This window comes from Gopherus flavomarginatus, chromosome 7 (assembly GCF_025201925.1).
Source record: "Gopherus flavomarginatus isolate rGopFla2 chromosome 7, rGopFla2.mat.asm, whole genome shotgun sequence".
Classification (NCBI taxonomy): Eukaryota; Metazoa; Chordata; order Testudines; family Testudinidae; genus Gopherus; species Gopherus flavomarginatus.
Window position 1 is genome coordinate 63,738,351 of NC_066623.1, and position 19,263 is coordinate 63,757,613.

General features: G+C 38.6%; 1 protein-coding gene across 4 annotated transcripts in view; it reads right to left on the reverse strand.

Annotated features, from left to right (window-relative positions):
* Positions 1-19,263, reverse strand: part of TPR (translocated promoter region, nuclear basket protein) — a 73,654-nt gene that overhangs the window by 31,431 nt on the left and 22,960 nt on the right. For all 4 annotated transcript variants that reach the window (XM_050961353.1, XM_050961351.1, XM_050961350.1 and 1 more), the window contains exons 12-29: positions 19,034-19,231; positions 18,238-18,345; positions 17,386-17,612; positions 13,314-13,477; positions 12,918-13,057; positions 12,675-12,823; positions 11,724-11,886; positions 11,000-11,134; positions 10,059-10,199; positions 9,719-9,887; positions 7,695-7,861; positions 6,430-6,582; positions 5,625-5,741; positions 4,019-4,222; positions 3,721-3,905; positions 3,117-3,264; positions 2,176-2,313; positions 587-718 (exon numbers count right to left, since the gene is read on the reverse strand). In XM_050961353.1, the coding sequence (XP_050817310.1) occupies positions 587-718; positions 2,176-2,313; positions 3,117-3,264; positions 3,721-3,905; positions 4,019-4,222; positions 5,625-5,741; positions 6,430-6,582; positions 7,695-7,861; positions 9,719-9,887; positions 10,059-10,199; positions 11,000-11,134; positions 11,724-11,886; positions 12,675-12,823; positions 12,918-13,057; positions 13,314-13,477; positions 17,386-17,612; positions 18,238-18,345; positions 19,034-19,231 (2,838 nt within the window). The remainder of the gene's footprint in view (positions 1-586; positions 719-2,175; positions 2,314-3,116; positions 3,265-3,720; positions 3,906-4,018; positions 4,223-5,624; positions 5,742-6,429; positions 6,583-7,694; positions 7,862-9,718; positions 9,888-10,058; positions 10,200-10,999; positions 11,135-11,723; positions 11,887-12,674; positions 12,824-12,917; positions 13,058-13,313; positions 13,478-17,385; positions 17,613-18,237; positions 18,346-19,033; positions 19,232-19,263) is intronic.

Here is a 19,263-nt window from a genome sequence, read left to right on the forward strand (position 1 = left end):
GAAAGCAACTGTAACATATATGATTTATTTTAACCTTTTAAATACTCTTCCTTATTAATAAATCTTTAGTTAGTTACTAAAGATTGGCTGAAGCATGTTTTTTGGGCAAGAACATGAAGTATATTTTGATCTGTGGTAAGTGGCTGGTTCTTTGGAACAGGAAGAATCTAATATGTTATTTCTGGTTTTAATAGTCCTTTATCACAGATAAATAATTTGTCTGGGCAATGCATGAGGGGGACTGTCTGTGGCTCCATAATAACTAGTATGGTAATTTGGAAGCACACATTTTTGTTATCAGTTTGGTGAAGTCTTAGGATAGAATACATCACCAGCCTGGGGTATATGCCCTGTATTCTGGCAGTCTGACCTGAAATTGGTGCTCTTAGCTGTGTCCCATACCAGGCAGTGACAAGGTAAACTCATGGTATCCTAACAAATTCAAGCTTTATAAATACGTATTCATTGGTGATGTTTCACAAATCAAATTCATTTCAGTCTTCCACTACTTTTTCAGGAAATGGGGTTGATCTACCAACATGTGAGTTCTTTCATTTGGATTTCCTTTGTGAAAAGACGCACTCACCTGGGTCCGGGCTTTCCAACGTTTGACATCCTCTTCCAACAGCTTCTTTTCTGCCTGAAGCATTCCACTTTTTTCACTTAGCTCAGCATTAGACTCTTGTAAAGGTAGGATGTCTGCCTCTAGCTTACGCACCTGGGAAATCATCAGGTATTAAAATATACCCCCATCTCACTGAGGGACCAGAGGGGACATTGGTCAAACTGGCAGAGCGATGTAAAGCCCAGGAGAGATGGGAGAGTGCATGCCTGAGGCGGCCATGGCTAGGTCCCTCCTCCTCCTCAGGTTCTCTGCCTCTCACTGGCCAGTCAGGGGAAAAGTGGGAAAACTGATTGATGGTGGACCACAAAGGCCAATTTAAACCTCTTTCCATGCTTTCGGGGGTATCTCCACTGGCTAGTGCAGATAAAGCCCAAAAGGTGCAGCACTCCCAGAAGTAAATTACACTTATGATTTCACTGGTGGACCACGTGCCTTGAAAAGAGGATGCCCGAAGTCTTCACAAATTGAGGTTCCTCCTTAATATCCTCTACTTGCCTTGTGGCGGGGGTGGGGGGAAGGGAGGAGGAGAAGATTCAGAAGTGAGCTGAGTTCTAGGGGTAGACTGAGGAGGGTCAAACCTGAGTTACTGCTTATATGATGGGAGTGGGAGCCCTGTAAATCACACTGGATACCATTAAATTCCTGGTCTGTGAGATAGCACTCCTGCCCAGTGTTATATGTGGCCTAAGTTAATAAAATTGCGGCCCACCACTTCAGTCCATCCCTTTATCTTTCTTTTATTTTAATGACAGTCCTGATCAACAGCATATTGTTAACCAAGAGTATCTACAAAAAAAACAGAGTACTTGTGGCACCTTAGAGACCAACAAATTTATTTGAGCATAAGCTTTCGTGGGCTACCACCCACTTCATCAGATGCATAGAATGGAACATACAGGAAGGAGATGTATAGACACATACAGAGCACAAGAAAAGGTGGGAGTTGTATATCTCTCCTTACTATATGTTCCATTCTATACATCCGATGAAGTGGGCTGTAGCCAACGAAAGCTTATGCTCAAATAAATTTGTTAGTCTCTAAGGTGCCACAAGTACTCCTGTTCTTTTTGCAGATTCAGACTAACACGGCTGCTACTCTGAAACAAGAGTATCTACTGATTTTTCTACTTTATTTAAAGCTGCTTGAAACTTTCTGCATAGTATACAGGGCCTTGTCCTCTGACATCTTAATTATATTGAAAATCCTATCTCACAGAACTGGAAGGGACCCTGAAAGGTCATCAAGTCCAGCCCCCTGCCTTCACTAGCAGGCCCAAGTACTGATTTCTGCCCCAGATCCCTAAGTGGCCCCCTCAAGGATTGAACTCACAACCCTGAGTTTAGCAGGCCAGTGCTCAAACCACTGAGCTATCCCTCCCGACTCAGTTGTGTCTGAAATGATTGTCACCCACATTATTTATAATCAAGTTTTAAGCATACAGTTACTGCAATTAGTGATATATGTCTAACAAACCCAGATGTTGATTCATTCCAGTTCTCTTTCAAATACCAAGTGTCTGAGAACTCTGTGCATAAGTCTTAACACTAACCTTTGCCTGCATTTGTTGTAGTTCTTGTTCTAACCTCTCTTTCTCTTCTCTCAGCATCTTGTTGGTTTCTATCAACACATTCATGGTTTCCGTCTTTTTCATTAATTCTTCGTGCTGAGCAATTGTTTTTGCTGTTATCTGTTAGGTCAAAGAAAATCATCCAAACTGGTTTAGCTTTCTTTGGACATAAACATTCAAACAACGTTCATTGGTATTCGATTTTAGAAAACTACCACAGTGTACATAAACTCATGTAAACACTTTTTAAAAAGAGAGTTAGCTGAAGAAATAAATACATTGTTTAAAACCCTGAAAATAGCAGGCTTCCCCCATGTGATTCTCTGTACCATTTCTCCAAACATTTCTTTTGACTGTTTCCTAAATATCTGTTCTGCACAACTATTCATCTTAAAACAAGTTCTTGAGGCATAATTGCTATCTTGCTTTTGAGAGCAAGTTCATCGGGCTAGGAGCAAAGTTAGTGCAACTGGACAAATATCAATCCCAATCCAAATACAATGGACTCTTGCACACTTCTTAGCTTTTAGCTTATGTTTGCACTGCAGATGAGAGGCATGCGTCCCAGCTCAGGTAGACAGACACATGCTAGCTCAAACAGAGCTCTAAAAATACTGCTATAAATAGCAGCATAGCTGAGGATAGCACAGATGGGTGGCTCAGGCTAGCTGTCTAAGTACATATTCAGGGGTCTGGCTGGCTTCAGGCTCTGACTGGGAGCCTGAGCCGCTGCCTGTACTATCATCGGCTACACTGCTATTTTTAGCAAGCTAGCTTGAGCTAAGCTAGTACCTTCTGTCTATCCAAGCTCAGAAACACACTCCCAGCTGCAGCACAGAAATATGCAGTTGGAAAAGACTTGAATACAGAGGAAGACATTTAAGCTAGTTGTTGAAAGTGTAACCAACAGTTCATGTACATACCTGCACCTTTTCTCTCTCTGCGTTCAGACTATCATGCAACTCCTGGAGCTCCCTTTCCAGGTGATCCACCCTTTGACGATAACGCAAGCTCTCCACCTGGGCCACTTCAAATCTTGTTTCTGCAATCTCCTTCTCTCGGCGTATAAATCTATAAGAAAGGAGGTCATTTGAACTCAAGAGTAAGAAGGAGTTTTAAATCTAGACGCCCATGTCAGAATGATGTCTGCTGCTAAAAGAAAATAAAAATGGCAGTTGGTTGAAGAAACCCAAAAGCAAATCCTAATATCTACCAATAAATAAAGGAAACAAAAACACTTGAGCCTACTCTGGGAAGATGTCACTCTGTAGAATGTTCTTGCCACCAACATTTACCAGGAGGCACCAGGCTCTCCAGACAAGTCTCTGCCTTACATCTTTTCCCTATGATACTTGGGACAATTCAGCAGTTGTAATTCCACCTGTCTCTGCTACTACTGAAGCAGGGCAAAAGGCTCTCACCATACCTAATATCAGTTAAAAATTAATCCAGTTTAATTTTGAAATTTTCTGTGTTTTCCAAAAAAGAAAATGAAGGTGAACTAACCAGTTCAGCAACTGAAATTACCTGAGAATTTCTAAGATTTGTTCTTGTGATTTGCCTTCTTCATTGAGCGAAACATTCAATGCACTTGGCACAGATTCCTTCACAGAGGTCACCATCTTGTTACTTAGATTTTCTAGTTGCTCATGTAATAATCGGTTTTGTTTTTCTAAGTCTTCACAGCGAGACCCAAGCTTTGAAGCTTCATCCTACGACAGAAATATTTTTCTGTTTCGTCATGATGAATTTTAATTTGCATGGGTCTGAACACTACAGATATCGATACACTTCAGAAAAGTCACTGGAGCCAGAAAAATCCTACCTTTAACATTCTCTCCCGCTCCTCCCATGAGGCCTTGCATTCCAGAAGTGCAGATTCAGCTTTTTGAGTAGCTTCCTCTAACTGCTGCCTTATTGCTGAATTCTTAGCAACTTGACTTTTAGCAGCCTGCAAGGCCTCTACATCAGCTGCATGAAGCATTAATTCCCGCTCATACTTATTTTGAGCTTCTGAAGCTATCTTTGCCTGTGAGAAACAGTGTACTTCGTTATTTCTTCAAGTACATCACATACCCTCCATAGCGTTACAAACTTGTTCAAAAGTTACATAAATACAAAAAGGGAAATTTCCCAATATTAGACTTGTCTTCGCTTGTAGATCAATCCCGATAAACAAAATAAGCCACCAATAATAAAATCTATACCACCTCCTCAAAGTGTCCCTATCCCTTAACCCATGTGATTCTCAAAAGCCTGAGAAAACACACATGCAAATTTGAATATATCCCTAAATATTAACGATCTGGCAGCCAGCTGGATGAAATCCCCTTTTCACATGCCCTATCACCAGTACTCTTCCTTTAAATTCTGCATCGAGAGGGATAGGAGCTTGTTTAAATACTTCTGCTGATTGCAACTATGGAGAGAGTTCAATACAAAAAGGGGGGGAAGGACCAGCAAAAGATTGAATCAATCTTATTATCTGACACATGAAAATCCCTGGCAATTAAACAGTCTATATTAACTACACAATGGAGTTTTCTGAAAGAGTTACTGGAATTCTCAGATGCAGAAAAATAAGCGTGACTAGGATTCACTGTAAAAACCAGCAGTTACTTGACACCAAACTTATCTTCTCAGAGTATTGGCAAAAATGTCTTGCTACAGTTATTGCTGCTAGCATGCACTCTAAGTAATTGTCAAAATTGGGTTTGGGAAGAGATCTTCCCCTAGTATATACTGGTAAGAACTTCAGTTTTCACCTCTTTCTGGAGAGTTAAGAAAGAATCCATTAAGATCAGTTAAGTACATCCCACAACCAATGTTCCCTCTAATTTTTTTACGTCCGTGTATGGAATGAATGTTATGTGCACCAATATGGAGGTGATATGTCAAACACCTTCATATTGGTGCACATAACAAAATTCATATGGTGGGGGTGGAGCAGAGGGCTGGAGCAGGGACGAGGGGTTTGGGGTACAGGCTGCCCTGAGGCTGCGGTGGGAAGAGAGAATTCTCCCAGACCTCCCCTGCCGCAGAAGCTTGGGGCTGGGGAAGTGGCACCTATTCCTGGCCGCGGCAGCTCCAGTGAGGCTGGCCAGGGCCGAGGGAGGGACGCCTCTCCCCGCTGCGGAAGGTCCACACTGGGGCAATATACAAGTGCAGGATTTTATATTCAAAGTCTATTTAATTAACACTCTAGTTATTTAAAATTTAGATTACGTCAAGGCAATAAAGCACCGGGAAATACAGTCTAGGAAACAATCATGTCATAGGAATGGACGAACTGCTCCTGTAACACTTCTATTTCCACTAATTTCTCTGACCAACTGCACTGAAAGTTAAACCTGTCCTTGGCTCCAGACAGAGACAAAACTAACAAACAAACAATCTTCATCTGGCCATTTATAACTAAAACCAAAACTTACTTGCTCCTGACAGTCACGCCTGGCTTGCTGTTCATTATTTATTGCTGTGCCTGCTCTTTGAAGAGCTTCCTGGACTTCAGATTGCACATTAGAGAGACTCTTCTTCAGTTCAGATAGCTATAGGAAGGAAATAAAATTGAACATGACAATGTACTTTATTAAGTACTATAACATAGTGTTTAAAAGAAGCAACACGAAGAGGTATAAGATATGAATAATTTAGAGCCAAAGGAGGAATTTTAAATGATTATAATCTGGTGCGATTTAGATTTTGGCTTATTAATGTAATAGAGCCATTTTTGTGCGAATTCAGGTCTTCTGAGCTCCCTTTTCAGAAACAGTTAACTATGCTTTCCCCGCTGAGTTCACATGAGTGATGCTGGTTGCACAGGTCTTGTTAATTTCAACTCCAAGAGGAAGAAAATCAGCCATTTTCCAAATATAAAATGGAAAAATTAAAGGGTCTGGATGCCCTGATTTTGGCATACATGCACAAACACTGCAGCTTGGTTTTGCTAGCGTGCTGACTCTTTCCTTCAAGCACTGATCAAAGTATAAGATAAGAGAAACAGTGAAGGACTGAGTGGATAAGAGTTTTATATATGTATTTATATATTTTAATACAGCATCATTCTAATTGAGTTACACTCCTGTAAAACCTTTTGTGAAAGGTACAACAAATTAGCATTGGAGACTGCATTGCTTTCCTTTTCTGCATAGAAGTTAAAATGAAAACTACAATTAAAGACTAACTGCAAACATATTCTTGTAGACACAAGGAAGGAGAACGTTCAGCACTCTATACCTGTTGCTCCATGCTCTCTATAGCTTTACGTTTCTCATCCTGAAGTTCTTGCTTTTCCTTCTCTGCCTCCATCAGCTTCTTTTCTAGCTGTGCTTGATACTCAGAAGAATCCTTCAAACGGGCCTCAACAGTAGCCCGAACTTCCTCTGTCACCTTTACAAAAAAAAAAAAAAAGACAAAAGGTCAAGCCGTCAATAAAAATTTAGATCCACACACTCTACAGGGTACATGAGATCTGTTTGTGTTCCATACTTTCCTTATAAAGATTCACATTTTATGTTTCACATTCTTGCAATACTCATTTAAAGCCAAAAAATGGATTCTCAATCTCAGTTAGCCAAATGTCATGGGGGACATTGGAAAGTATAGCTAATGGTATTTTTCAATAACTCGGGATATTTTCAACATCCCACTGGGGGCATTTTTGAAGAGCAGTTTCAGATAACTAGTTTGCATATATATCAGCTGAAATATCTTATTACATATTAAAGTTTGTGAAATGTATAAAACTCATGCCTCAATGAAATGTTTGCAATAACTATTGGAGAGGAAGAGGACTGGATGCTGAACACAGAGCAACATGTACTTGATCTGTTGGATGCCACAATTTTAGTAAAAACGATACATTTTTTCTGGTGATCAAAGTTCTACTTGGGCATTCTCTACTTTGACAAATCAAGAATCTAAAAGACAAACTGACAATTTATAATATTGGGCTGCATTTGCAGTTTAGGCAGTGATGTTTTTTACAAATAGGATATGGATATTTGCCTTCACGCTTGAAGTGTGCCTAGAAAGTATTCTTTTGCATATTTGAAAAGTTTACTCTGTTAGGATAAAAAGTGATTATATAGAATGACTGACATAAATTAAATCTGATTCACATGCAACGCCAATATTTTCAAAGGTCCTGTGAGGGCTGAGGCCACTTTCTAGTAGAGAACTTGGAGACAGGCAAGGAGTCAGCCTTTCCTCAAACCTACAGTTCAGTTATATTAACATATGGGCACTAAAGTATGCAGGAAGACTGAATGTGCAGTTTGCTTGAAAGTCTATTGACAGTAAGTACTAAAAAGAAATGGTATAATTTCACCAGATTCTAATAGGCACTGCAAAATACTTGCTTCTGATTGTGACATCCCATGAAACACAGGTTGCACAACTCCTGATAAGTAAGAGTCCTAATACAGTGAAAAATATGACCAAGATGTACACTGTTATGTTTAGCAAATAATGTTAATGGCTAAATACATATTGACACTTACCTGTTTTTCTTTATTAAGGGATTCTTCTAGACTAAGAACCATAGCTCTGTACTGTTCCACATTACTAGTAGAAGTCTTCAGTCTTTCCTTCAGGTCATTAACTTGTTCCTCAGCTTGTCTTAGTCGACTAACAAGATCATCCACATCCTCATTTGCACTAGACTGTCCTAAGATATAACAATGCATAAATTTAATAAATTAGAACTCAGTCTTTAAGATGTAAATTATGTCCCAGTTATATCTTCTGAAGATAAGATGAGCAGTGGCATTGCTTGGTGATTTTCACAGGAAGCAACTTAATTTCACCAGACATTACCCTCGCTGTACATATTAATTTTTGTGGTGCTGCAAGGGAGAAGTGAGATGAGACAGTACACATGAGGGTAGTCTGGTAAGACTAGCCTTATAATTAGAGCCCTGTGATTTCCACAAATATGAAGTCAGACAAAATACAATGAACAACATATATAAAACAGAATAAAGCAACTGTGCCCTTCCCCTCCTCGCCCCCAATACCTCACCCTGCAGGGGTGCACCTGCCCCACAGGGCTGGGCCCAGTTCCTACATGGGGTCGCAGTGCTCCTCAGGCTTGGCCCAACCATCTGTCTATCATGACGTGATGGGGTCTCCAGGCCAAATCTGAGTGAGTAGCGTTGCAACCCAAACTTGCAGTACTATTTGCTCAAATTTGGTCCAACTGCCCTCCTACTGCCATGATGGCCAGATAAAACTTGAGTGGTGTTGTAACTCTGTCCAGCAGGTCACAATGCCTGGAACAGGAAGCAGGACTCAGCCTCATGGGGCAAGAACCACTGCTGCTGCAAGGCAAATGTTGGGTGGGCTCACCCTGAAACCCCACAAGGCCTCCCATGGGACATGAGAACCTCCCCAGCCTCCTACCGCCCCATGGAAGGCTCCTCTGCTACTCCTGCTGGGATGGATAAAACAAAGTAACAAAAAATTTCCCAAAACTAAATGAAAAACTATAAAAGGTTTTAACAAATGTCATGGGTCTCTACTTATAATTTTACCATCTCTGTAAACATTTATTTTTAAAAGATAAAGTGCTCTTTCATATTTGGAGGAGAATGTACACATTAAATTTGAGTATTTTTTAAACACAGAATTTTTGGGGTATTATAGGAATAAAAAAGTTTGTTTTTAACAAGTAAGAAGTTTCAAGGTTCATAAATTTCTTAAAAACAGTCAAACCAAATTATTTCCCAATGATTAGAAGTTTTCCTTTAAGGCTAAGAACAAACATGAGAAATTTCAAGCCAAAAGGATTTTTCTTTTAGAAAATCCTAAGCACTAAATAAAAAGTAATAGCTCATGAGGCAAGTCCTTTCTCATCTGTAACTATTGCTAAAAATACGAAGATGTAGTTCTAAATGTTGCACAGTGAAACAAATTAAAATAAATTCGTAACCAAAACATCATAAAATCCTGTATCTTAAACACACAACCAAAGCATACATGAAATCAGGACTTTAAAAAAAAAAAGTTCGTCGCTATCTGTTGAAAGTACACATCACAAAATCTGCTGCTTTAAAAGATATAAAGTAAAACACTGGCCCTAGTGAAGTAAATGGAAGTTCTGATATTAGCTTTTGCGGAACCAAGATTTCACCCACAAACTTACATTGCAATTGTGACATAAAATGCAAGTTCAGCAATTTCCACCCATTACCCAGAGCAATTAATTAGGATGGTGAGGATGAAGAATTAGAAGATCAGATGTATTTAAGAAATAGCATTTCACATAAAGGTAAACTTTCAAGTCTACGTAGGAGACCTATTGATTTGTCCTGTTTTTAAGTCTGGTCCATCTGAATTCTTTTATAGGTCATATTGGTCAAACTGTATCTGAACATGTTGGAGTAATCAGAATGGGGTTTTCTGATTTCAGAGACTGTATTCCTAGATTTACACACAACACTGGACATAAATCACTCTAGTCTCCTCCTTCATCAGGCAGCTTTCAAACTGGTAAATGTTTCAATAAGTCACCATTTCACTTTACCTTTCCCAGGAGCCTGCTGTGATGTCTGGGAGGCTAATTGAGCTTCAGTATTATTCAGCTGCTGTTTCAATGTGGCAGTCTCTTTTTGGGCATTCTTAAGCAGTTCCTTCGTGTTAAGATGACGGTTCATTTCAGTCTCAAGTTGTCTCTTAGTATCCAACAGATGAACCTGTAAAGGCAGCGTTCTTGAGTCTGCAATACCTGACACATTGCATGAAAATTCAATATAATTAATACAAGACAACAATATAATGATTAAGCAGATCTTGCAAGCTGGTAAGCAATTTCATTTATTTTTCTCTTAAACATCAATTAGAAAAAATTGCTTACAAGTACTCACATCTTGGTTTTTGGTAAGCACGTGCCTTTGTTCCACCTCATTCTCTAGTTTTTTCTTTAGCTGGGATATCTCACGCTCTAGTTTCTCTACCTGGTTGTTGAGTCTTTGTTTAGTCTCTGTCTCGGACCTCTCCAATATCACCTGATAAAAGCACAAAATGCAATTGCTACCACGTGGAATAATTCAGACAAGTGAAGAAATCCTAATCACTTAGTATGAGTTAACTCCACACCATTCCTGTTACCCTCACCCCCTCAAAAAAAAAATTACACACCACACAGTATGCTGTATCAAGAGGTAGCCAGCCAATTGATTGGCATATACAGCAGAACTTATTACCACCATGAAAAATTAATGATGAATTTGCTAGGAATGTTATCTTAAGCAATTATTTATGAATGAAATATTAAACACACCACAGTGTAACAGGAAAACAAAATTAGTAGGGCAGGTAATGACCAGAATCAAGTTTGTCAGAGTTAATGAAACAAGTAATCGCTTTTTTGATCTGATCCACAATTTACAGTCACTTGCATTTTAATGGTTATATTTTCAATGGAAGGAGAATAATTTCTTGTCTTTTGAAAAGTGCATAAAAACGAAGTCCATACTGATGATAGTATTATTGCTCACTGATGAAATTGCTAAGTAATATTTTCAAGTAATGAATGTTTATTTGACTTGAAACAATGATTGCTGTTTAACGGCCTGATTCAATGCTTACTGAAATCAATGATTTCATCAAGCACTGGATAATATCTTGAAAGATGCTATTTTCACCAGTATTTTTAAAGCTTCGAATACTACATGCCAAATCATTATACTAATTCTTGAAAGATCTGACAAAGTAAGTGTTACACATTTAGTGTTATCAGCTGAAAAGACTGTCTCCAGTTCACATGGGTTTTGCATCCAAGAAAAAAGATGACATTTGATTATACCTGAATAGTTCGCAGATTAGTAAGCAGTAAATTTTGTCCCCTTTGCTCAGCTAATAAAGATTCTCGTTGCTGGGTCAGACGAGCTTCAGCCATCTTCAAGATATCCTTCTCTTTTTTCAAGTTCTCTGCTCTCACCTTTAAAAGAGCAGATTACAAATGAAAATTTAGCATCTTAACAGCAAATCTGTGCATTAGTTAATTTGGGCAATATTTACCTACTGTATAACTTCTTGAAAAACAAACAATTAAGATAAGAAACCAAAGCCAGTCAAGTACTCTTCTAAATGTTACATTTCTGAAATTTAAGCCAAGTTACAATCTAATTAAATAAGGCTGGAATTACAAAACTTTAGCTAGCTGACTAACATTAGCCAAAAGCAAAAGCTTCACTCTATTCATCAGTTGAAGAAAACAGCCCTTAGAAGAGTTTACTGAGTCTGTAAGTATTTGTGATGGTAAATAAAATATCTCATATATAGATAGATAGATAGATAGATAGATAGATATGTTCCAACGCTGACATTTTAACAGCCAGTGTTTTCACAAGGCATGAAGTTAAGAGATTTAGTACTAGATTTCACTGAATTCCAAAACTTCAGGTGGTGTGAAGCACTGGTTCAAATTCTAACAGTTTTCAAGACAATGGAATAGAAATTTACTTTGTCACTATACTAAATTTGAAGTGTACACGAACACAGATTGCATGAAAAGGCTGTACAATCACCTCTGCCATAGCCAGCTTTTCATTAGCTCCTCTTAAGTCCTGGGTCATGGTGTTAATTATCTGTTCCTGTTTTTGAGTTGTTGCTGTGAGCTTTTGTGTTCTCTCCTGAAGGGATGTTATTTCTCGACGATATCCCTCAACGTTATCCTGCAGCATCTCATAACTGTAAGTGGAAAAAAAGAAAAGAAAAGAAAAAGTAGTTTATATTCCTGAGTTAAATGACTTGCACTGAATTACAAGGTGGGTGCATACACTCATATGAACATGCTATGTTTTCATGTACCAGTTTGACGCATGATTTTACAGAGATATTAGCCCTGTAAAAGGTTAGCCGAATTGGAAAAGTGAATGCAAATTAAATAGATTTTTCTAAAGCACTGCTCCATTTCATATTAAGTTTCTGAATATGATGCATGATATTAACTCAAATATTCAAGTATGGCTAGTTCTTAACAAATAACAACCAATTAACACAGGCTAAACAGACCCTTCTCTTCCACTTACTGAAGCTCCTATGGCTTAAAAAAAATATAAGGTTTCTCTCTCTCTTTGGCTTTAATCGAGGAAGTTGTATTTCAAATAAAGGATCCAAAGTTTCACGTTTGGGTTGTTCCCTCATTGGATTTCTTGGTTTTTGTTTGTAAATAAAGAATTTATTATGAGCTCCCACTTTGGATTAAGTAGCACTGGTATTTTTTTTTTTTTTGGAGTAGCAACATGCTATCTGTTTTGGGCTTTTTGTGGAATTATAAAGTTGCCATGTAAAAACACACCTACATTTGCCTGTGTGTGGCAACTGCATTCTCACTCAATTGGAAACATGGGTATTTTATTGGCAGTTCATGTCAACAAACATACTATATAGTCTAACACCAAGCAATTAGCTTGTTTTCTTACATATAAGACAAGAAAATGGAGTTCTACTTGGAAATGCAATAATCACCAACTTACCGTTTGGAGGCAAATTCAAGTTGGGTGGACATCTTAGCATTCTGCGACCGCAAGTCTGTGACTTGCTCCTGAAGTTTTTCATTTTGTTCATTTAGCAGTTTGTCATTCTCTGCCTTTTCTTTTCTGTAGTTCTCAAAAACTTCCCGCAGCTACAGCAAGCATTAAGGAACAATCGTTAAGAAGATTACAAGGTGAAAGAGAAACAAATTATTTGAAATGTTTATTAAAAAAAATTCAGTGTACCTGTTTAAGGGCAGCCTTAGCCTCTACTGCCTCTGCAGACTCAGTCATTGATACTGGAGCAGGAGTTGACATGGCCTGAGGCATAGTTGAACGTTTTGGGGTTGATGTAAAAGAAATCTCATCTGGCAACATACTTGAAGCTTTATAAAAATAAAAGCTACATTTTAAAACCATCAAATATACAAACAGAAGACTGAATCTCAGTCACTTGGTGTTGGGCAGGCTAAGAGATCTTAGAGCAAAAAACTTATATATTTCATATTTTCCATATGCCATCTAACGATAAACACTGAACACCACAGACAAACTAAAGAAAGGTTGCAATCCTCTCCATAAATCATTTTAGAAAGTTATCAACTACTGTGGAAACTTATGAGTTTCTAACATAAGCCTAACCTTGCACTGGAATGACAACTCCAGTTGTCTGAGCTAACAGTACGCGGTACATATCACGCTGACGAACTATAGAGTCTACAAGCTGCAGCTGAACATGACGTGCTTCACGCAGTTTCTCTAACTCATGGATGGCTTCCTCAAGTTGACTCTGCAGCTCAGAAATTCTGAAACAGAGAAAAGACAGGATTTTGTTTTCTTTTTAACTCTATTTAGAAAGCAATGATTATTAGCCAAGGTGGCATTTTTACAGAGGCATTTAAACTATTTAATAACAAGAGGCCTTAAAAACTGTTTATTCCATCCTTGGAACTTTAGTTAGTATCACTGGGAGTTCTGAGCAAAGACACAGGGACTGGACAAGGCCCTTGGACTTAAACAAATTTTCTTTTAAAAAAGTGAGCAAACATAACTCACAGTCACATATCTGCAGATATCCTATTGCTCATCTTATCTGAGCTCTCAGTTGTTTTAACTTTTAGGTACAATTATAGTACCTTGTTAAACTGTTCATTTACCAAACACAAAACATGTTCAGCTATGCCACTCATTAATCTGACTGGGGAAATAGAGATTCCCTCCTCTTACGCAGAGGGATGGCTATATGCCAATCAATTGGCTACCTCTTTCCCACATATATTGATGGGATAAATTGGATACTACAAGGAAATATATTCCTGCACTCTGCTTGCAAGAGGATCTTCCTATCCCCTGGCACTCTTTTAGGCTTTGACTTTTTTGGAGCACAGCTGGACTACTATTTGTTGGCCAGGGTGCCAAGTCTCTGTCACATTTCCTGCCACGCTCTAGGCCAGTGGTGAGCAACCTGCATCTCACAGGCAGCATGGGGCCCATCAGGGCAAGCAGATTGCAGGCTGCGAGACATTTTGCGGACGTTGACCATCCGCAGGCATGGCCCCCTGTAGCTCCCAATGGCCGCGGTTTGCTGTTCTGGCCAATGGGAGCTGTGGGAAGCAGTGGGCTGCAAGGATGCGCTGGTCGCTACTTCCCGCAGCTCTTACTGGCCGTGAACAGTGACCCACGGCCACTGAGAGCTGTGGAGAGCCGTGCCTATGGACAGTCAACGTCTGTAAAATGTCTCGCAGCCCGCAATCAGCTTACTCTGATGGGTCCCATGCAGCCTGTGGGATGCAGGTTGCCTACCACTGCTCTAGGCTATAGTTGAGTGGCATTGGTCCCCGTATCACTGACCCGCTTAAGAGATAGGATTTTTTCCACCTTCCATGAGCATCCTGGCTTAACAAGGAAATCAAAGAAGAGTCCTACAAAAAGTGGAAACTAGGTCATATTACAAAGGATGAATATAAACAAACACCACAAGTATGTAGGGGCAAAACTAGAAAGGTCAAGCCACAAAATGAGATCAAACTAGCTAGAGGGTAACGAGAAAACATTCTACAAATACATTAGAAGTGAGAGGAAGACCAAGGACAAGGTAGGCCCATTACTTAATGCCCGGGGGGGGGGGGGGGGAAAGAAACAATAACAGAAAATGTGGAAATGGCAGAGGTGCTCAATGACGTCTTTGTTTTGGTTTTCACCAAGAAGGCTGATAGTGATTGGACAGCTAACATAGTGAATGCCAGCGAAAATGAGGAAGGATCAGAGACTAAAATAGGGAAAGAACAAGTTAAAAATTACTTAGACACCTTAGATATCTTCAAGTCACCAGGGCCTGATTAAATGCATCCTAGAGTACTCAAGGAGCTGACTGAGGTGATACCTGAGCCATTAGCAATTATCTTTGAAAAGTCATGGAAAATAGAGATTCCAGAAGACTGGAAAAGGGCAAATATAGTGCCCATCTATAAAAAGGAAAATAAGGACAACATGGGGAATTGCAGACCAGTCAGCTTAACTTCAGTACCTGGATAGATAATGGAGAAAATAATTAAGCAATCAATTTGCAAACATCTAGAAGATAATAAGGTGATAAGTAACAGGCAGCATGGATTGGTTTCAAGAACAAATCATGTCAAACCAACATACCAGCTTTCTTTGACAGGGTAACAAGCCTTGTGGATGGGGGGAAGCAGTAGATGTCGTATATCTTGACTTATGTAAAGCTTCTGATATGGTCTCACATGACCTTCTCATAAACAAACTAGGGAAATGCAATCTAGATGGAGCTACTATAAGGTGGGTGCATAACTGGTTGGAAAACCGCTCCCAGAGTAGTTATCAGAGGTTCACAGTCATGCTGGAAGGGCATAATGATTCTGGAGGGATCAGTTCTGGGTCTGGTTCTGTTCAATATCTTCATCAATGAATTAGATAATGGCATAGTTTGCAGATGATGCCAAGCTGGGAGGGGTTGCAAGTGCTTTGGAGAATAGGATAATTCAAAATGATCTTGACAAACTGGAGAAACGGTCTGAAGTAAATAGGGTGAAATTCAATAAGGACAAATGTAAAGTACTCCACTTAGCAAGGAACAATCAGTTACACACTTACAAAATGGGAAATAGATGCCTAGGAAGGAGTACTGCGGAAAGGGCTCTGGGGGTCATAGTGAATCACAAGCTAAATATGAGTCAACAGTGTAACACTGTTGCAAAACAAGCGAACATCATTTTGGAGTATATTAACAGGAGTGTAGGCAAGACGCAAGAAGTAATTCTTTTGCTAACTCCCCGCTGATTAGGCCTCAACCAGAGTATTATATCCAGTTCTGGGCACATTTCAGGAAAGATGTGGACAAATTGGAGAGAGTCCAGAGAAGAGCAACAAAAATGATTAAAGGCTAGAAAACATGACCTATGAGGGAAGAGTGAAAAAATTCGGTTTCTTTAATCTGGAAAAAAGAAGACAGAGGGTACATGGTAACAGTTTTCAAGTACATAAAAGGTTGTTACAAGGAGGAGGGAGAAAAATTGTTCTTCTTAACCGCTAAGGATAGGACAAGAAGCAATGGGCTTAAATTGCAGCAAGAGAAGATTAGGCTGGACATTAGGAAAAAATTCCTAATTGTCAGCATGATTAAGCACTGGAATAAATTGCTCAGGGAGGCTGTGGAATTGCCATCACTGGAAATTTTAAGAGCAGGTTAGACCAACCTATCAGAGATGGTCTAGATCAGGGTTCTCAGAACAAATTTTTTGGCGGCCTCAGACTGAATTTTTTCCTAAAAAATTAACTTTAGGAAAAACAAACGAATATGCACATAAATAAGTTACAATGATTTGGACATGTATGTAGAATTTTTTTTTTTTTTTGCAGACTCAATAATAAAAATAATGTACAGTTATCTCTATTCTTTACTGGACAAATCATCTATTAGTTATCAACTATAAAGAGTAACTATTAAACGTAAAGTACTTAAGGGAATATTATCACTCCAAAAATCTTAAACTCACTTTGCCTAAATAGATTAACATTCTTTTAGAAAATAAGGAAATCCTTAGGCAAAGTTAAAAACCTAGCATTCACTGCAACTCCTATTACACAAAATATAAGGCACAAATTAAGACTGGGGGCTTGGCATATGTTTTCATCCATCAACATATTTATCTGTTTGGAAAATGTGAAGCACCATTTCAAGAAGTTATAAAAGTGCCTAAGTTTTGGAAGAATATATAGAAGGTGGCAAGGTTTGTGTGTGTTGAACTGAAAAACAGTGGAAAAAAGAAGAGATGCAATATGAAGCCTAGCAATAATTTTAATCTGAAGCCTAAATTTTGGCTGACTAATGCTTTTGAAAATAATTATCGCTTTTGCAAGTAAATTAATATGAACCTCAACATGAAAATTCTTCTGCTTAACATACAACCATAGAAATGTAGGGCTGGAAGGGACCTCAAGAAGTCACCAAGTTCAGCCCACTGTTTTCCAGGGACAATCCTGGCACGTATTTGTCCAACTTGATTTTAAAAACCTGCCAATGATGGGAATTTCACAACCTCCCTTGGAAGCTTATTCCAGAGTTTAACTATCATCATAGTTAGAAAGTTTTTCCTAATAACTGACCTAAATCTACCCTGCTACAGATTAAACCCTTTACTTTCATGTCCTGTCACTGGAAGTATGAAAACTTTGCTGAAGGAGGAAAGTTTACCTAGATGAAGTTGTTTCTTGTTCCTCTTTTTCTCTAGCCTCCCCAAGCTCCCGAAGAGCCACCAAGAGACGCTGATTCTGCTGCTGAAGTTCCTCAATATTTCTGTAGGAGACTAGATGCTGGGATATTACTTCAGAAGAGCTACTTATGTCAGCAGAGCTCACTTCTTCATCACGAATTACATGATTGCCTCTGGCTTCCTCAAGTTCCATTAAAAGCACTCTCACCTGAAAAAGAATGTTCAGGTTATAAAACTAACTTACATTTGGTTTTCAAAATTTATTTTTACAGACAAACTCTTTAGAAGCAAAACACTTGAGTTCTGTATTTTCTAACTTTATAGAAAGTATTCTGTCTAGAATTAAAATTGAATGGCACAGTTTTCTTTAAAAATATGAATTAAATTTCACTAAAACCCTCTGAGGTTAGTAGAAGATATCCCTTTACAGTGAGACAGAGGTTCAGTCCTTTGTCCAAGTCACAGAACCCCTGTTAGAGTCAGAACTTGAACTCAGGTATTCCTGGTCACGATCCTGTGCTCAGATCAGTGGACTTTCCACTTCCACAAAAACAAAATCCAATTCATATTGCAATTTGTGTCAGACATGCATCATGTTCTCCCAAAGATGACTTAAGCTTTTGATAAGTTGAACTTAATCTAATTTTATAAGCAGAAACGTTAATAATACACTGGTCCAGGGAAATGCTTTTAAGAACATTAGCAACATCAGAGGTGTACTTCACAAAGCCAATCTCAGAATGTACAATACAGCAACTGATCACTGAGTTAACAAGAGTGAGAGCATTCCACTACTGTATTAGGAAAAAGAAATAAGTAATATTTGTTCTAACCTGTTGTGAAAGGTCTTTCACTTGTATTTCCAGTCTTTGGTTCTCTCTTTCCAGTACAGAAGCATGCTTATTGGCTTTATCAGTATCCTCTTGCAATCGCTGAATTTCCTATTTAAAAAAAAAAAAAATTACATAAAACATCTATAAATTCAGAATTGATCAACACTTCCTGCTACAGTGATCACGCCAAATATGGTGACTTTTTTTCTGAATAACTGTAGTAAAAATACAGCTATTGTGCCTCAAAGCAACCAAGTATTTGTTTACTCCTTTGAGGCTGGAGTCTGAGTGTCATTTTCCACAATCAAAAGTAAAAAACCAAATAATTACTTTTACAGATTACACTTCAATTACTTTTCGTAACGCCACACAGTAAAATTATAGGATTATATTCTTCAAAGCTGCCTAAAGAATTTGGAAACCCAATTTCCATGATAATTAAATGGAATTGGGAATCTAAATCCCATTTTGTTTAGTTACTCAATCCCCTATATTTGGTACTCCCTTGCAAATTAAGATCAGCTATGTAAGGCCTTAATTATAAATTTGTTTTCTTCTCACAGAAGGTCACAAGACTACAAGTAAACACACTGTTCTAGAACTGTAACAGAGATTATGAACAATCTTGTCCATAACCGCTCAAAACTGGAAAGCACAAAACAGTTTCTTCTGCACAACACATCATTTACTAGAATCCATTCACTATCTTTACAAATTTAGGGGATTAGCACAATAAATCTTCTGCATGGTCTATACAAGTTATTTCCTGTCTTTCTTTTTTAATATCCACACTGACCTTCATAGCTTGTTCAAGCTTAGCAGACAAACTGGCTACAGCTTTTTGTGACCGTTCATACTCTTCACGTTGCCGTTTTAAAATTGGTGCTTTGGCTTCCACTTCCTGTACTATTTCATCCAAATACTTGTTAATTCTCTTATTTTCCCGCTTCTCCAGAAGTAGCTGATCCTGTGTTTCCACATACGCATTGTAAAGCTGTGTCAAGAAAACATTTTTTTGAAAAGTGT